Genomic DNA, 19,771 nt, shown 5'->3' with positions numbered 1-19,771 from the left:
CTGCACTTTGATGTGCTTTCAAACTGCTAGGTTGGCTGCAGCAGGGACCGAGCAACGGGAGCTCACCCCATCGCGGGTATTCGAACCGCCGACCTTCTGATCGGCAAGTCCTAGGCTCTGTGGTTTAACCCACAGTGCCACCTGCGTCCCTTGGGGGGTTATTAGACCTAGCTTTATCTTTGGAAGCCCAACCATCTTTCGTCAGCTGGGGCTGGCATACTGGCTCTGGTCTCTCCTAGCCTGGCCAGTTACTCACATCCATGATAACGTCCCTCACTGCTGCACTTCGTTGGATGGCCATCTGTCATGGATGCTTTAGTTGAGATTACTGTACTGTGGGGGTTTGACCTAGATGATCCTTGGGGTCTCTTCCAACTCTACAGTTCTACAATTCCATGAAAACTTAGGTTACAACCTGGACTGTGTGTATGGGATAAATCTCACCGGTCCTGATCAAACGGCACTGATTCCTCGTCTATTCCCAAACCAAATGCTAGGTGCTCGCCTTAACATTCAAAGCCCTAAATAGTTTATGACCAGGATAACTCAGGAAGCACCTCCTCTCGCTGGAACCTGCCAAGGTAAGAAGCTCCCCTGTCATATATGGATTATCAATTAAATATCTAGAAAGTGGCCCATTGGTAAAATATGATGGGCCCTTCTCTCTGGGGACAGTCAGCATCAAGCAAAAAAGAAAGTTTAGGAGTACATTACAAATCTTGTTGCAACCCACTTTTCAAAGCCCAGCAGGTGGGAAAGTGGGGTATAAATGTATATACCTTACTGACAATGAAAAGGTCCTCACGCTTTACAACACCGGCCTTGATTTTCTCTTGGATTCCGCTGCCAACCTCCTCTTCGTTTTGGTACACATAGGCACAGTCTATGTGGCGATATCCCACGTCAATGGCTTTCTTCACAGCCTCTGCTACTTTCCCTGGTGGGGACTGAACAACAGAGAAATCCTGTTCAAGCATCCCATTAACTTGCTACACCTTCCTCTTTGCTCCACAATCCTGTATGTATCCACGCTTCAGGTTACAGACTCCGCTAACCCAGAAATAGTACCTTGGGTTAAGAACTTTACTTCAGGATGAGAACAGAAATCATGCAGCGGTGGCGCAGTGGCAGCGGGAGGCCCCATTAGCTAAAGTGGTGCTTCAGGTTAAGAACAGTTTCAGGTTAAGAACGGACCTCCGGAATGAATTAAGTACGTAACCAGAGGTACCACTGTAATACAATTTTCTGCATATTCAGCTGTGCTCAAAGCGGCTCACATAAAAAGCAGTCTAAATAGTACAGTGGCTATATAATAAAAGGTATAATATCACTACAATATAACACTTAAAAAAACCTGTACCAATGGTTAACAGTTCATTTAACAAACATGAAAAGGCAAGCAAGCATATAGCTTATCAATTTTGTAGTCGCCTTAGTCATGTTCGACTCTCCGTGACCCCATGAACCAGAGCATGCCTTGGAAACTCTCGCTTTCTTCTCAAAGCTTCTCCTTTTTTATGTCCATGGAGTTTTCTTAGCAAAATACTGGAGTGGTTTGCAGCTTATCAATAGGCACAACTAAAAATACTTAGCATCATAAAGTTGGAAGGGACCATGAGGGTCATCTAGTCTCAACTGCCTGCAATGCAGGAATCTTTTGCCCAATATAGGGCTCAAACCCACAACCCTGAGATTAAGAGTCTCATGCTCTACCAACTGAGCCATCTCAGTTACTAGTGTCATCAGTTTTGGGGCAGCTGTTGGATGTAACATTACTGGATATGCTTTAATCTGAGCCCCAGGCAATGAACGTAATCAAAATGGCATTCGGCTGCCCAAATTATATTTTCAGGCGTGTGCTTTTCTTTCCTCCCTCAGATGCAAGGCACGTCACAGGAAGACTTGGGAGCCTGTGAGAAGTCCAGACCCTCAAGGGCTTGCTGGAACTAGTAGACCAGGAGATGGATCTAGCTATCCCTCAAAGCATCTAGCAAAATAGCAAATGGCAAATAAATTTGTAGGCCCGTTTCATTAAGGATATCTAGACGCCACCAATATTAAAGGCCCAAGGCTGCAGTGTTTATTAGATTGAAGAATTAGGAGAAGGGAATCTTGTTTGAGACAGATGGGTCCCTACAGCCAGAGATCCTGCTGGACTGACTCTGTGTCACTGCTAATCATCGGCAGAGTGAATTGCCCAACATTTATTGGATTGCACCGAGACCTCTAGCTTACTGAAATGAACAAACTGCCAACAAAAGGTTGTGTATTGGGGTGGTGGGGAATAATTTTCAGGCTGAAACATTGACATATTGTCTGTGTGGTGAACATAGAAAACTGGCAGTCCTCCAGTGAGCTGCAAGGCCATTCCAAGGTATTAGTACTAGTGTACAAGGTCCTGAATGACTGGCGATCAAAGAAGAGCACCTCTCTCAAAATAATCTCTGGCCCAATGATTGGCAGGAAAGAGCCAGTCCATGCCACCAAGTGCTGCCAGGCTGGGGCAGCCCTCTGACAGAGCCTTCCTGGTGGTGGTTCTCCGCTTGTGGAACAAAATTCCTGGCGAGGTGTGTCTGTCCCACTCTTTATTAACATTCAGGAGGAATTTAAATACATTCCTGTTCACCCATACATTTGATGAATGAAAGATAGTTTCTGGCACCTTGAAATTATTAATTATGAGGGTATGTGGCTATTTTTGAACACTTTTAGATGTTCTTATCTTTAATGTTTTTACTACTTTGTTGGCTCCTTTTCGAAGGAATGGCAGGAAATATATTTTAATAATAATCATGCAGCCACAGGGTGGGCCGCACACGGAATTCACGTGTGGCAAGTGCACAGCCCCAGAACCTCTCTGGTTCTCATAAGCTTTCTTCTATTTATTTTTGTTGGCACTGACTGTTCCACACTAAATACAAGTTATTGTATATTGTATACAATATTGTATATATTATTAGCAAACTTTGTTCTGAGGGCTGCTCCTTCTGCAGTTGAAGTGGCATTATCTACACACAAGAGGAAGGCAGCAACAGGCTACAAAATCTGCTTAAGTACAAAAGTAACTTAAGAAATAAAGATCTACAGGCAATCCAAAAAACATTGTTCTTTCCACAGTTGTTTTTAATTAAAGTAACACATGCTTTTGAGAATTATCTGTAAGTTTTACTCATCTGCTCACTTAGGAAAGCATTTCTGGCTTTGCGTTTTCACACTATGCCCTCAGAATATTTAGAGGGATGCTACAGGAAAATTTGGTAGTACCAAATTTTTTGGTACCCAAGCAGCAGAAGATCTATACATTATGTACTATATTGCTCTCTGTATTCTGAACCAAGAACTAAGTTTATCCTTGATTTGCTAAGTAAGAGACGTGATGCGGCTGATCAAGTGATCACCTATTTGTTGTCTGGTTTCGACAAATTTGTGAGGTTCGCAGTTGCTGCCCCAAAATTGAGGATAATGTGGACTGTAAAGATTTAATTGGGAATGGAATATAAAAAAACTATTAGTATCATGTTTGTGCGAGTGTATGTGATTGTGTTTTAATGCTATATTTATGTATATACTGTAAAGGACGAATATTCTTTTTTCCAGTGGTTGATATGACCATGATGGTCGAAACAACAACAAACAGTAAACACACTTCAGAAACAAAAATCCTTTTGGGTGGGGTGGGGTGGAGCAAAAACAGGTTCAGTCTGAGGAAGAGGTGGAAGAGAGAAAGCTTGCATCAGCCTGTCCATCAAGTTCTCAATAGAGGGTGTGTGGCTTGCTGCAGAGTCAAATAGAAGCTTCATTTAAAGTCTCCAGCACCCTTGGGAATGAAATCGCTCTTTGTTACCTTTCTAAGCACACCTCCTGAAAGGTAATGCAGTAGGCCTTGCGGGGGCCAAGAAGCAGATTAGCAAGGCCTGACTGGCAGGAAGCTATAGCTCCTGATTGCTCAGAGCTCTCAGAAGAAGCTTGTGAGGAAAAAATGGTTCCTGGGGCCTAAAAGGTGGGGAACCTCCTGGTGAAATCAGCTATGATTAAATGGGCACAAGACATCGGTCATGACATTATGTTCGCTGACTGGGAACAGTTATGGACCACTGGTGTTAAATTTATGGCATGTAATGCCTTAAAAGAAAACATAATGAAAATGATCTACAGGTGGTACATGACCCCAGTCAAGCTTGCAAAAATTTATCATTTGCCCAAGAACAAATGTTGGAAATGCAATGAGACTGAAGGTACTTTTTATCACCTTCGGTGGACCTGCCCGAGGGTTAAAGCCTTTTGGGAAATGATCTATAATGAAATTAAGAAAGTCCTTAAGTGGACCTTTCCTAAGAAACCCGAGGCTTTTCTCCTGGGCATGGTTGGCCAATTGGTGCCAAAGAAGGATAGGACCTTTTTTATGTACGCTACCACAGCAGCAAGAATTCTTCTGGCAAAGTATTGGAAGATGCAAGAACTACCTACTCTGGAAGAATGGCAGACAAAGGTGATGGACTTTATGGGACTGGCAGAGATGACCGGCAGAATCCGCGACCAGGGGAAAGAAACAGTGGAAGAGGACTGGAAGAAATTCAAAATATATCTTAAAAATTGTTGTAAAATTGAGGAATGTTAAGATGTCAAGGGGTAAGAAGTAGAGAATTACAGCTGTAACTAACAAGTTTATGGAAACGTAATGAAAGGGAACTAATAGATAAACTGACTAAAGGGTTGCTAAAGAATTCCAAAATAAGGATGCAGCGAAAGGGAGGTATGGGGAAGTTGGAGGAAAGAAGGTCTATGAATATAAGATTATGAAATTATACATGTTTAAATGTTTTGTATGTTTTTGTCTTGTGTTTTGTTTGCTTTTATTATGTGTTTGAAAAATGAATAAAAATTATTAAAAAAAAAAAAAGGTGGGGAACCTCCAAGCAGCTCAGATAATAAAAAGTACTCAGTAGAGGTGAGCTTGCCCAGTACAAAGCTCATCCTCTTCGCCAGCTTCCTTCAACCTGGGTCCTTCCAGATGTTTTGTGCCCAGGGCTGATGGGAACTGCCGTCCAAAATATCTGGAGGACACCATGGATGAAGAAGGCTGAACTATGCTAAGCCTCTGATTAGCCAAAACAGTCTGAACTGCAAGGCTGGCTTCCAGAAATTTACCAGCACGTTATGTCTTTTTGTCCCATGAGAACATCACCCTTAGGATTATCTTCAAACTACTGGAAAAGAAAAACAAGCAAATCAACAATGCCGTTTCCCACTTTTTCCTCATTAAAATAAAATGGCCCTCTACAAAACAGAAGTTGCTGCTGCTCCTTGTAAGAAAAGGAAGTTATTTCTCTACAACACAGATCTGGAATAAGATTAAAGACGCCCAAAGAGTACAACATGTAAGCACACGCAGTTTCCTTGTTGCATTTTCTCTACAAACTTTGCCAGCTGCATCTTCAGATCCCCCCACCGCCGTTTATCTTACTCGCTTCAAATTTAAGTGGAGCCTGCAGCTACACTTAGTGGTTGGGTTTTGCAGTTAAGAGTGTTGGACTAGGACCTGGGTTCAAATCCCCAATCTGCCATGAAATTCACTGGGTGAACTTGGTGGTCCATTCACATTCTCTCAGCCTAACCTTATGAGGATTAAATGGGGAGGAGAAGAAGAACCACATATACTACCTTGAGCTCAGTGGAGAAGCAAAATGTGTATGTTATTGTGATGGGATGGGTGAGCTGCTTGTGCGTAAAAGCTTGATCCCTCTGGGGTTTGGCTGGTCATCCAAACCGAGGCACTAACGGAGCCCCCAAAGCATGACTCCGTCAGTCGCTGGTAGAATCTGACAGTGGGCGTCTACGGAATTTACGCCAACATAAAAGCTGTTTGACGGACATGCGCCTTCGTGACTCTCTGCGTGACAGTTTCCGGCGAAGGGTGGGAGTTCCTAACGGGGGTCTTGTTACCTCTTCGCTATTCTCACTAGAAGTATCCCAGAGCCTCCCCTCCGCTGTGACTCCTGCACTCCCCCTGCTGGTTCCTTCCTCTGCTGCAGATTCTCTCCTATTCTCCTGGAGCCTGTCCACCACCTGTCCCTCCGATGGCAGTTCCCTGACATCCACCTCCCCCCCCAGGGCCCCCTTCACCCCCTCCCGCCTCCTCTCCCACTGGCGGTGAGGGCGGAAAGCCCCTGAAGGAACTCTCCTCGTCGTCCGAGGATTCAAACACTTCTAGCCACGGCGTACCGTCTCTCTCCCCGTCTTCCTCTTCTTCGTCGGAGTCGGCTTCCTCACCCACCCCTGACTCTGGGAACCCTTCAAACTCTCCTTCCTCATCGGTGGTCCCAAAGTGTTCCCTTCTAAATCGTGCCACGGGTTGCGGTTTTCTTGGGAAACGCTGATGAAATGTTTCTATTAAGACCTCGTCATTGACTACCTCTGCTGGTACCCAAGTGTTTTCCGACTCTACTTCCCCCTCCCATTCTACCAGATATTCCACCTGATTCCCCTTCCACCTGGAATCAATGATTCCTGCCACGTTCATGTCGCGCTCTCTCTCTTCTATCACGGGCGTTTGGGTGGCCTCTCTCTCACGCTCCCCCCACTCACGTCCCTCTCGGTACGGCGACAGTAATGACCTGTGAAATACTGGGTGTAATTTCATGTGACTGGGCAGCCTGAGTTTGAATGCTACTGGGTTGACCTGCTGTATGACCTCAAAGGGTCCCAATCTTTTGGGTCTCAATTTCTTACTCCCGCCCTTGAACGGTAGTCCTTGGGTGGATAACCACACCCGGTCTCCCACCCTTATACTTTCACCTTCCCTCCTATTTCTGTCTGCTTGCTTCTTATATTCTTCCTTGGCTTTCTCTAAGTTAAGTTGAAGTTGACGGTGGATCGCTTCCATCTCTTCAAAAAAATATTCCGCCGCCGGCACGCTCCACCTCTCCCCTCCCTCTCCTGGGAATGCCCGGGGGTGACACCCATAATTTGCCAGAAAGGGACTCATCCCTGTGGACACGTTCTCCGCGTTGTTGTAGGCAAATTCTGCTAGAGGTAACTTATCCACCCAATCATTTTCTCTGTCTTTTACATAACACCTCAGGTATTGTTGTAAAATCCCGTTTGCCCTTTCCGCTTGCCCATTTGTTTCTGGGTGCCGGGCAGTTGAGAAATTGAGTTCTACGTGCAGTAAGCTCATAAGTTTCCTCCAGAACCTGGAAGTAAATTGTTTCCCTCTGTCGCTCAAAACCCTCAAGGGGGCACCATGCAACCTAAAAATATGTTCTACAAACAACTTGGCGGTTTCCTCTGCTGTGACCGCATGTGAACAAGCTATAAAATGACACATCTTGGTTAATAGATCTACCACCACCATGACAGCTGTTTTGCCTTTGGATTTTGGCAGGTCCGTCATAAAATCTATGGATACTGCCTCCCATGGCCTTTCTGGCATGGGTAAGGGTTGTAATAGCCCCGCTGGCGCCACCCTCTCTCCTTTCGCTCGCTGGCACCTGTCGCAACCCCTGACATATTCCCGTACGTCCTCCCTCACCTTGGGCCACCAAAACTCCCTGGTAACCAACCACATGGTTTTGTGCTGTCCAAAATGTCCCGCTGTGGGGCTGTCATGCAACTGCTTGAGTACTCTGCCCCTCAGTTCCCCATCGGGTATGTACAGTGCCCCTTTGTAATACAACGCCCCGTTCTTTTCTTCAAACCCCCCTGTGTTCTCCTCTGTCCTCCTGAGCTCTCTGAGTTTCTCTTGGGCGTATTCATCGTTCTCAGTACCCTCTATCAGTTCCCTCTGCCCCACCAATGCCGCCCCACACACCCAGCGGTCTTCAGGGATTACATGCCTTGCCTCAGGCGCTCCCTCCCCCTCTAAGTACTCAGGTTTCCTGGAAAGAGCGTCCGCCCTCACGTTCTCGGAGCCGGGCACGTAACGAATCTCAAAGTGGAATTTGGAGAACTCCTGGGCCCATCGCACTTGTCTCTGGTTCAGCACTCGGGCTGTTCTCCAGTATTCCAGATTTTTGTGGTCAGTTCGGACTTGAACCTTGTGCTGCGCCCCAATCAGCAAGTGCCGCCATTTCCGGAATGCTTCATGAATGGCGAGCAGTTCTCGGTCGTATACTGTGTAGTTCCTCTCGGATTTGTTCAACTTCCGCGAGAAGAATGCACACGGTCTCCATTCAGACGTATCTTTTCCCGGCTGGAGAAGAACGGCCCCCACCGCTCGGTCTGACGCGTCAGTCTCCACTCTCATTGGTTGTTGTAGATCCACGTGCAAAAGTTGCTCTTCCGACGCAAACGCCTGCTTTAAACGTTCGAACGCCCGCTGCGCTTCTTCCGTCCGAACAAATTTCTTTTTGCTACTAAGACAATCCGTGATGGGCGCTGTTAAATGGGCAAAGTTTTTGATGAACTTCCTATAGAAGTTTCCGAAGCCCAGGAACCTTTGCACGTCCTTCTTGGTCTTTGGTGTTTTCCATTCCAGTACCGCTTGAACCTTGCTGGGATCCATGGCCAATCCCTTGTCAGACAACCGGTACCCCAGGAATTCCACCTCCCTGGTATGAAACTGACACTTCTCCAGTTTCACCCACAGCCGGTTTTCTCGCAGCTTGCTCAGTACCTCTCTTACATCTCGCACATGCTGCTCCTCATTCTCTGAGTACACCAGGACGTCATCTAAGAACGCTACGCAGTTCTTGTAGAGCAGTGGCCCCAGGACGTGATTCATGAATGATTGAAAGCAGGCGGAGCCCGCTTGTAATCCGAAAGGCATAACCCGGTACTCAAAAGCCCCCAAGGGGGTGAACATAGTGGTCTTCCACTCATCCCCCTTTCTCACACGTATCAAGTTATATGCCCCCCTAAGGTCCAGCTTGGTAAAAATTTTCCCTTTTCTCACCCGTGTTAGAATGTCATCAATTCTAGGCATAGGGAAAGTCACTGGTTCTGACACTGCATTTAGGGCCCTGAAATCACATACAAGCCTGGGCTTGCCCGTGTTTTTTTTGTCCACAAAGAACACTGGGCTGCCCCCCACCGCTCGTGACTCTCTGATGAAACCTCGCTTGAGGTTCTTGTCAATGAACTCCCTTAACTCCTGCATCTCACTGTCTGACATTGCATACAGCTTGCCCACTGGCAATTGTGCTCCTGGGAGTAAGTTAATTTGACAGTCAAAGGGTCTGTGCGGGGGCAGTTTATCTGCTTCTTTTTCGCTGAATACGTCAATCAAGTCAGCATATTGTGGTGGCACCCTCCCCTTGTCCATCACTTCCATCCCTGCTAGAGTGGCCCTGGCCCCTGCCTGAGCCTCTCCCTCCTTGCAGTGTTCTAGGCAATGTGCTGATCCAAAGGAAACCACTCTCTGATGCCAGCCTACTAGCGGATCGTGTAGTGCCAGCCAGCTCATTCCCAAGATAATAGGAGCTCCTCCCAAAGTGGCTACGTTAAACGCTATCAGTTCTGTGTGTCTTGCCACCCTCATTATCATTGGTACAGTTTGTTGGCTCACTTCTCCTCCCAACAGCTCCCTCCCATCAATCGTGGTAACCTGCAAAGGCTTACTTAATGGGATAGTCTGTATCTGGTGTTCAGCTGCAAACTCCTTACTCATGAAATTACATGAGCTACCTGAATCCAATAGCGCTTTTATCTTCAGTGGGTGTCCGTTTGCCAGTTCCAGCAACACCTCTATCACAAGCGCTGGTCTTGGAGGTTCCGGCGTGGGCACATTCACTACTCCCTGGCCTGGCTGCTGTGCCCTGATGTTGGCAACCAGGCGTTGGCTTTTACTTGCTCCGTGATTTCTTCTTCCTCCTTCCTCCCAACAGTTCCCGCCATCCCTTGCCATTCCTTCCTTTGCGGACAGACTCTGGCAAAGTGACCTGGCTGTTGGCAGAGATAGCATCTCTTGCCGCTCTTTCCCTCCTTCTTCCGCCCTTCACTGGTGTTTGAAACTGCGCGCGCGCGCGCTGTTCCAAGTTCCATCGGCTCTGCTGGTGGGAAAGGCTGCTCCGGAATCTCTGGAATGCGGAAGTCCTTCCAACGTTCCCCCTTTCCTTCCCGCTTTTCCATAGCTCTAGCCTCCTGGCGTGCTCCTATGGACAGCGCTGATTTAGTCAGCTGATCCATAGACTCCGCCCTAGGCGCCCGGGAAAGTTCATCTTTCACTGCCGGAGAGAGACCTTCTTCAAACAGCATTTGAATAGGTTCACTAGCAAGGTCCCACCCTAGTCTATGAATCAGCATGGTGAACTCAGTCCAGTACTCACGTACAGATCGGCTCCCCTGTTTACACGCCATTAACTGTCTGCGCACCACCCCCTGCTCGATCTCGCTGGAAAACATCAAGTCCATGGCGCGAAAAAACTTCATTGTGTCCTTTAAGATTTCATTATTGGCTGCCATCAGGGGCCGAACCCAGTCCTTCGCCCCTCCCTCTAGATGGCCAATCACGTACGCCACTCTAGAGTTCTCATCGGGGAAGTCATCAAACAGTAGATTGAGAGCATATTGCATCTCTGTTCTAAAGGCTTGATAGTTCCTGGGATCCCCCCCAAATTTCTGCACCAATCCAGGCACCCGTCTGGCAAGTGGGGTGGTTTTCCCTTTATCCGCATCTTGAGCCCTCCTCTCCTCGAGCCTCGCCGTTTGCAGCGCCAGCTGGACCTCCAACGCCCTGTACCTTTCTTCCAGGCTTGGACCTGCTCCAGCTCCAGCTCCAGCTCCTGCTCCTCCGGTTCCGGCTGGTTCGCTCATGATGCCCTCTGCTTGCACAAGCTGCTTTCAAAGACTGTCAGATTGCTGTGATGGGATAGTGAGCTGCTTGTGCGTAAAAGCTTGATCCCTCTGGGGTTTGGCTGGTCATCCAAACCGAGGCACTAACGGAGCCCCCAAAGCATGACTCCGTCAGTCGCTGGTAGAATCTGACAGTGGGCGTCTACGGAATTTACGCCAACATAAAAGCTGTTTGACGGACATGCGCCTTCGTGACTCTCTGCGTGACAGTTTCCGGCGAAGGGTGGGAGTTCCTAACGGGGGTCTTGTTACCTCTTCGCTATTCTCACTAGAAGTATCCCAGAGCCTCCCCTCCGCTGTGACTCCTGCACTCCCCCTGCTGGTTCCTTCCTCTGCTGCAGATTCTCTCCTATTCTCCTGGAGCCTGTCCACCACCTGTCCCTCCGATGGCAGTTCCCTGACAGTTATAATAAATAAATAGCTGCTTTTGTGATGTGTTCCAATAGCCCATACTTTCCAGCATACTCCACTTCTACCCAGTTTTCTGTCCCCAACTCAGCATTTCATGGACATTGAGGACACTCTGTCCTCATTAAAAATCAATGATTACATTCATCTTCCCAGGTGGTTCCCCATCCCTCTGTCCCCTTAGGGATTTGTTCTTAAGCATTTTCTTTTTTAATTTCTGCAAATCTCTGGTTCTCCAATGTCTTTTGATACCTCCGGCCCCCTGAGCATGGGTAGGGCTGTTTTGGCTACATGAGCCAAGGCACTCGCCTCAGGACATCGAAACCTGAGGAAGCGATACTTGCAGCATCTCTCTTTCAAGCTGCAAAAACTCCTTCCCCTTTTAAAAAAACCGATGTGTTTTCTTTTTCTTTTTTTAAGAAATAAAAATAAATGTTTTCTTACACAGCTTAAACCCTAAAAATGGCATTAGCAAAGCTTGGGAGACCAAAAGAAACTTCACTGTTTTTACAAATAGTCTCCTTCAGGCAGCCAATAAAATCTAGCAGGATGAGAACATTCTCTGCCACTCCTTGAAAGAGACTCATTGAACTATATAGAACTTCCAACTAAGCGTGCATAAAATAATTCTGCATTACTGCCAAAATTTCCCCAGTGAAGCTTCTTTACCTTTACACAATCTGCAAAAATTTGGAAGGGAAATATTTTTCCCCAGCAGCCAATGAAGACAAAAGTAATCTTCCTGCATAATTTTTATGACACGTATAAAACACTTAAGGGCCCAACAGGAATAAAAGAACTTGGTAAATGTGCACTTCACCCCTATTAATTCCATAAAGGTTTGTTTTTTTGGGGGGGGGGCTTACTGCCAAATTATAGAGTTTAAGAGCAGCAGCCCTGGGCATGGAGGTACATCAGAATTATTGGCATTAGAATTATTTAATATATTTTTTAATGTTACGGTGGTAATGGAGGAAAACTGTGTTAGAAAGCAGTCTTAAACAAAGTTGAAATCAATTATATAAAATAGACCAAACCATTTCCAGAAATCCATTTTATAAACCAGTTTCACACTAACTCTGACCCATATTTTTTATTCCAGTAATGTCTCTGCCCCTCTCCCCACAAAACATATCCAAGCAGCACAGCACAAGGATTTTTATTCATGCAATTTACTAATCTTAACAATGGGCTTTCAAGGAAAGAGGAAGGAATGTTATATAACAGCTGCTTGCATTTCACAGAATAAGGAATTGCTCCGCTCTCTATACCACCAAAAAGACAAATTAAGCAAAATCTGCAAAATATATTAAAGGGGATACGGAGACCAGAGTGTCCCGAGAGGCAGATCTGATCAAAGGCAAACCGGAAAAAGCAGAAATAAAGTAAAAACTGCAAAAGCAGCAAACGTGCACGCTATTTTTGAGCATGCAAAACGAAGCGAAAGCGAAGCTTTTAATTCCTTTGGATGCTGCCAGACGCAGTGGAAAGCTTTGTCCGAGGGGAGGAAAAAGATCGCCCAGCAAGCATGAACTGGGAGGTGGTGGGCAGATGGAAGATGCCATCGGCCTCAAGAGACCCGCTTATCATCCCTCTTTCTTGACACGACAAACACCTACCTTCCAAGTGCCCAGGCCCAGAATGGGCATCTTCGCTTTGGTGCACAGCTCCACGTATTTGGCCATGATTTCCCGGGCGCCGAGGGGGGAGCGAAATGCCACGCTAGGCCGAGAAGCGAGCTGGAAGCGCAGCGCAGCCGCCTCCAAAGCAGGCGCATTTAATGGACTCTAGCCACGCCCCGGCAGGCGCTCGTCGCCCACAGGGGGCTGGAGGAAAAACGTCGAGACATTTCATGTTGGGGGGCTGCTCCCTCCTGTCAACAGGCCCGCGCCTCCTCCTTGTGCGCTGCGCAGCCCTGCGCCTTTTGATTCGGAAGGGAGCGCCGCTGATCCCCGTGAAAACAAGCGCGCGTAAAATTGCAGAGGAAAAAGTTGGAGAGGGGGGTGGTAAATGTGGCTTGCGGTTTATTAGACCCTCTTTGAGTGTTAGATCTGGACTTTTTCGCGGCGATCGCAGGGAGGAGCAGCTTTGCGCCTCCCCATCCAGCCGCCGCGCATCGCCCTGGCCCCAGATAGTCGGGCCGGCTGCCTATGAAAGCGACCCGACGCCCGCCGGCCCAAGCGGAGTCAGGAAAGCGCAACTGCTTTGGAAGAGAGGGAGTTGGGGGGGGGGCGGGTAGCTGGGTATGATCTGGCCGAAGGAGTGGCGGCCTCAGCAGCAGCCGGTTGGAAAGAATAAGGCGGAGCAGGCGCTTGCCCCGGGGCGCGCAAAAAGGGAGGCTTAGGTGGCCGACAAAGGTCTGTATAGTTAAAGGTAAGGTTTTCCCAGTAGTGATGTATGGAAGTGAGAGCTGGACCATCAAGAAGGCTGATCGCTGAAGAATTGATGCTTTTGAATTATGGTTCTGGAGGAGACTCTTGAGGGTCCCATAGACTGCAAGAAGATCAAACCTCTCCATTCTTAAGGAAATCAGCCCTGAGTGCTCACTGGAAGGACAGATCCTGAAGCTGAGGCTCCAGTACTTTGGCCACCTCATGAGAAGAGAAGACTCCCTGGAAAAGACCCTGATGTTGGGAAAGATGGAGGGCACAAGGAGAAGGGGACGACAGAGGACAAGATGTTTGGACAGTGCTCTCGAGGCTGCCAGCATGAGTTTGTGGGAGGCAGTGGAAGACAGGAGTGCCTGGCATGCTCTGGTCCATGGGGTCCCGAAGAGTTGGACACGACTAAACAACTAAACAACAACAGGTGGTGAGGAGGTCTCCTTGCGAAGGGAGTCGAAACAGAGTCAGGCCCGCCCGGGGACGTGGGGGACACAGCCCGGCTCTCGCTGGTCCCAAGGGAAGCGCCAGGCGAAGCAAGCCAGCTTCTTACAGCGGGACGGGTCCAGGAAGGAAAGCGGGGTCAGGGCCGCACCAAGGCATTTTGGCACCCGAGGCGAAGTACAACCAGGGGACAATGAGGGAGGGAAGATCTGCATCAGGAACAAGGAGAGAATAAAGATCTACATCGGGAATGGGGCGTGGGGGAGGCGAAATCAAATCAACCTTGCCGGATGGTTTGAGTGGCCATGCGAGGAGGGAAAGGGCTTGTTTTGAATTACACTAGGCAGGTGCAGAGCCCAGGAGACCCCAGAGTGGTCCCTAGGGGTGAGAGGAGACTTAAACAGCAGAAATCCAAAGAGGCAACGCCTATCTGCAAGCCTCAACTATTTCCTGTTTTTGTTTGTTACAGCCAGGATCTCTAGCCTTGGGGGTGGGTGGGGGTGTACACTCCATTCTCTGTACGTATGAATTTTGGGTTAGTCTGCTAGGCAGGGAAGTATCTTCACTCCAACTGCTATTTTCCTCTTTTCCATTCCAGGTTTTAAATATTTTTAGGCAATAAAGCTTTGAACCTTCATTTTTGGCCTGGTTATTTGTCCTTATATTTCCTCTTAAAGGAAAACCCAATGTGTGGGGTGGCCTTTAATCCTGGTACCTTTTCATTCCCTCTGCAAAGAAAGGGGTCAGCAAACTTTTTCAGCAGGTGGCTGGTCCACTGTCCCTCAGACTTTGCGGGGGGCTGGACTATATATATATATATATTTGGGGGGGGGGAAATGAACGAATTCCTATGCCCCACAAATAACCCAGAGATGCAACTCCCTGGGACAGTTTATTGTTTATCGTTGTGCATTGTTTTTAAATTTAGTGTTGTATATTGTTTTAATTGTCTGTTTTAACCATATTTGCACAGCAGTTTTTAACGTTGTGAGTGTCCTCTATTTAAGAGGCTTCTACTCTGCAGCCTCTTATAGCTGTTTTATCTGCAAGTCTTTTACTTCTTATGCTCTTACAGTTGTTTTAACTGTGTGTCTTTGTTGGTTTTTAGCTCTTATCTGTTTTAATTATTAGTTTTTTATCCATCCACTATCTTGTATTTTATTCGGATGTTTTATGCCTGTTTCCTTGTCCCCATTTGCCCTAACAATTATCGGCCAAAAAATCCTAACTGCTATTTTATCTATATGCTTTTTTAATCCTGGTCTGTGACCGTAATAAAGTTCAGTATGTAACCCAGAGATGCATTTTAAATAAAAGCACACATTCTGTTCATGTAAAAACACCAGGCAGGTCCCACAAATAACCCAGAGATGCATTTTAAATAAAAGCACACATTCTGCTCATGTAAAAATATGCTGATTCCCGGACTGTCCGCGGGCTGGATTTAGAAGGCGATTGGGCCAGATCCGGCCCCTAGGCTTTAGTTTGCCTACCCATGTGAGCTATCTGTGTCTACAGCTCTTCATCACCTTGACACACAGCAAGGCTGTTTTTTTAAAGTTCACTATCTAGTCCCACCCCAGATCTGTTGGCCGTGACAAACTGGCCTTGGAGGACATGCATTTAAACTTCAACCCCCACCCCCCATTTTTAAACCATGAAGTGTATCCCTACTTGTTCATAATAATCCCAAGGTCCTTCCATTATCTAGCCAAGGCAGTTAAAAAAACAAGCTCAAAATTGATTTTAACCTCAAGGGGAAATTCTGCTCTGCTCAATGGCCTCATGGGAGATCACAAGCTTTCTTGTTTGATCTTCACCAGCTAAATCCTATGTACCAAATCTTATTCAGAATTTTGTTTATGATCCCTCATGATTTTTCCTGGCTCACACTGCAGCCAGGAAAGTCATGAGGGTGTATTGGTTCTTAGGGGAGGGGTAGTACCTCTGATGGGGGGACACACCGTGCTCCTCCTGGGGTTGTTTGTCCACCTTTGGTCCCCACCCTGCACTCAGCTTTCACTTGTGGCTCGTAGAAGTTGTCAGCGCACAACAGCAGCCACACCCAGGGAACTGTTTGGTGGGCTAAACCAGGTGAAGGTAGCCGATGGGTCTGAAACCCTCGGTGAGTTAGGAACTTCCCTTGCATGCAAAGACAGGCTCCGCAGATTGAGCAGACGAGACCAATAGTGGATCCAGTGGTCAAGAATGTGGTTTCTGCGCCTGCAGTAGAGGGAAGTGTGGGGCAGATGGGTCTTGTCAATCTGGGAAGGTAGCCTATCTAGGAGAAGGAAAGCTCTGATCCTAAATCTCCGCTGCCTTATGGGAGAAGATAAGGCGAAGAAGTAAACCCTGCACAATTCCAGAGTGGAGTCCCTAAGAGAGCCAGTGTGGTGTAGTGGTTAAGAATGGTGGACTCATAATCTGGTGAACCGGGTTCGCTTCCCCGCTCCTCCACATGCAGCTGCTGGGTGACCTTGGGCCAGTCACACTTCCTTGAAGTCTCTCAGCCCCACTCACTTCACAGAGTGTTTGTTGTGGGTGAGGAAGGGAAAGGAGATTCTTAGCTGCTTTGAGACTCCTTTGGGTAGTGATAAAGCGGGATATCAAATCCAAACTCTTCTTCTTCTAAGATGGTTGGATGGCACCTTGTACGCCTCCTGGCAACTCCTGCAACCAAGCTGGTGCCAAAACGTATTGCTCTGCTTTCCTTTGAACCACTTCAGCAAGGCTGAGAGGGGGGTCTTGTTGTCCAGGCAGCCTAGGACCTCCATACACAGTGCCCAGGCTTTCACCCTGGGGAGGTCACTTCAGCACTGCTAATAATAATAATAATAATAATAATTATTATTATTATTATTATTATTATTATTTATTTATACCCCGCCCATCTGGCTGGGCCTCCCCAGCCACTCTGGGCGGCTTCCAAAAGAATATTAAAATACTATGATATATCAAACATTAAAAGCATCCCTAAACAGGGCTGCCTTCAGATGTCTTCTAAAAGTCTGGTAGTTTTTGTTCTCTTTGACATCTGGTGGGAGGGCATTCCACAGGGAGGGCGCCACTACCGAGAAGGCCCTCTGCCTGGTTCCCTGTAACTTGGCTTCTCGCAGTGAGGGAACCGCCAGAAGGCCCTCGGTGCTGGACCTCAGTTTCCGGGTAGAACGATGGGGGTGGAGACGCTCCTTCAGGTATACTGGACCGAGGCCGTTTAGGGCTTTAAAGGTCAGCACCAACACTTTGAATTGTTGCAGCTTTTCTTCACCCCCAGACGAGCACTCCACTGTATCTCGAGATGGACGGATAATGACAACAACTGCAGCCCCATTTTGAAAACTGTTAATTACAAGCAGGAAACGTGAGGCACGAACTTACTATGGCTTAAAGAAGCCATTATTTTCTTCTCAGCTCTCCATCTGCACTCTAGAAAAATAATACAGTGGTACCTCAGGTTAAGTACTTAATTTGTTCTGGAGGTCTGTTCTTAACCTGAAACTGTTCTTAACCTGAAGCACCACTTTAGCTAATGGGGCCTCCTGCTGCTGCCGCACCGCCGGAGCAAGATTTCTGTTCTCATCCTGAAGCAAAGTTATTAACCTGAAGCACTATTTCAGGTTATTTCAGAAATATTACCTCGGGTTAAGAACTTTGCTTCAGGATGAGAACAGAAATCGTGCAGCAGTGGCGCAGCGGCAGCAGGAGGCCCCATTAGCTAAAGTGGTGCTTCAGGTTAAGAACAGTTTCAGGTTAAGAACAGACCTCCAGAACAAATTAAGTTCTTAACCCGAGGTACCACTGTACTAAGCTTACAGGCCTGATTATTAATTTCTGTTTAGCTCTCTGAACACTCAGAAGCACCAAACTTCTTTCTCTTCCCCAAGCATCATGGAGCAGAATACAAGCAGCTCCAGACAACGGTCGGTTCCTGGGAAGAAGAGACCAAATGGCAGTTTTGCAATTTCATCATATGCAGTTTTTCACCCTCACAGGAGCATAGGAAGCTGCCAGACAGACCAATGGTCCATCTAGCTCATTATTGGTTACACTGACTGGCAGCTGCTCCCTAGGATTTGACAGGAGACAGTCCCAGGCCTACTTGCAGAGGCCAGAGATAGAACATGAGACCACTTACGTATATGCACTGAGCTATATAGCCCTGTCTCTCATGCAGGGTCAGGTTATGTTGACAAAAGTTTTCAGAACTCTCACTAAGTCTCTCCCCCGCCCCAATATAGTTTAAATATGAATATACTTGCCATCATTTCACAGGTGCAAACAGGGACACATTTCTGCAGCATTCCTATTCTCTATCACAGATCTCTACCTACACTACATTGCACATTGCTGAAGGTTATTATTTGCCTGTGGCATTCATTTACCCTGGTAAATGCTCTGGTTATCCTGCTCTATCCTGCTCTGGTTTAAAAGCAAGTGGGGATTTGTTTTTGTTTTCTAATGAAAGATCTACATACACATATATAATTGACCCATAATATATTAACGTGCAGAATATAATTTTTTAAAAATGAAGTGGCATGCTCAAAATTGCATGCCATTGTGCCTGATATTAATTTTCATGCTTATGCATTTACATATGTGTGTGCAAAAAAGCTGAACCCTCCCCAGCAATGTATTCAATCAATGTGTAAGGGGAGGTAGAGGTAGTGCAGCCTAATTCTACAGGCACCCCACCCCGGCATCCACACATTTGCTATGAATGAGAAGGGAGTTGCTCTATGCATGTCCTGGTTTGGTCAGGTGGAGTGATGCGCATGTAGCAGGTGGATGGTGTGTGTGTGTGGGGGGGGTCAACAGGTGCATTGGTGCGGCCCTGCAACCTCCTCACCTTATCTGAATGTTATGTGTGTATGTAATCTAGACCTCATTAGATAAAATACCACCAGATGTAACTTCTGGAGATGTGAAGGATGGGCTGTGTCTCATAAGAATTAGTTTCACTAGCACACTTGTGAAAATAATGACAGAAATGTTAAAAGCCACATTCAGAATCTCTGCAAAAGGCAGAATAGGTAGAAGCAGGGCCCGTTATTTATCAGGGATAGATAAACACACAAACTCCATGGTAAACAGATGATAAGATAGGGAAATCTTTTGCTTTTATTACTTCATTAAATTAATGAAAAACTGACCTCTACTGGCTGAAATGGGAAACAGTGTTCAGAAGATGTATTGAAGAACCACAACTTACCACAACCGACTTTTTCTTTGCAGAGAATGAATAACGGTAATAAAATATAGAGGAAAAGTTGTGCATTGCCCCCCGACATGAAGTTGTTCGGGTTTAAACTGCCCCAGGATTCATAGTTGTTTTTGCCAAAAAGTAGTTGAGACTGCTGGTTTACACGTGCCTATGTACATAACGTGATCGCACAGCTTCATATTTGAACTACTCTGAAAGAAAAGAATGACATTTGAAGTGGCAAAAATATTCATTTGTGATGGCTCTTTGTATTCACCTGAATTTGCAGTTATCAAATACAACCCGGCTGGGGCAACCCAGAAATAATAAAATTATTATTACCATTGAGATCCAAAATTGTGAACTCTGGTTTCCGATTTCCATCCCGATGGCTCTGCTATGAGCAGGCCTGACTACAGAAGAGCTGGAACACTGACCCCGCCCTCCATAGTGTCCAAACTCTCAGTGTCTTCTTTGCTTAGGAGCCTCAATTATAAAGCCATTTAATAGAGCAAGTTTCAATGAGCGCAGCAAGGTTTACAGT

General features: G+C 46.8%; 2 protein-coding genes across 3 annotated transcripts in view; one reads left to right on the top strand and one right to left on the bottom strand.

Annotated features, from left to right (window-relative positions):
* The window catches only part of LOC310826170 (aldo-keto reductase family 1 member B1-like), a 29,421-nt gene extending 16,008 nt beyond the window's left edge, over nt 1-13,413 (bottom strand). The window contains exons 1-2 of one of the 2 annotated variants that reach the window (XM_083700871.1): nt 12,819-13,413; nt 780-947 (exon numbers count right to left, since the gene is read on the bottom strand). In XM_083700871.1, coding sequence (XP_083556997.1) covers nt 780-947; nt 12,819-12,884 — 234 coding nt within the window. In that variant the 5' untranslated portion in view covers nt 12,885-13,413. The remainder of the gene's footprint in view (nt 1-779; nt 948-12,818) is intronic. The other variant, XM_083700872.1, reaches the window with a different exon arrangement.
* The window catches only part of LOC310826186 (tigger transposable element-derived protein 1-like), a 1,677,490-nt gene that overhangs the window by 1,311,286 nt on the left and 346,433 nt on the right, over nt 1-19,771 (top strand). The gene's annotated exons all lie outside the window — the stretch shown is intronic.

The sequence above is a fragment of the Podarcis gaigeae genome (genome assembly GCF_964106915.1).
Source record: "Podarcis gaigeae genome assembly, chromosome: 10".
NCBI lineage: Eukaryota > Metazoa > Chordata > Lepidosauria > Squamata > Lacertidae > Podarcis > Podarcis gaigeae.
Note: the sequence above shows the minus strand (reverse complement) of the source record. Positions and strands in the feature narration are given on the sequence as shown.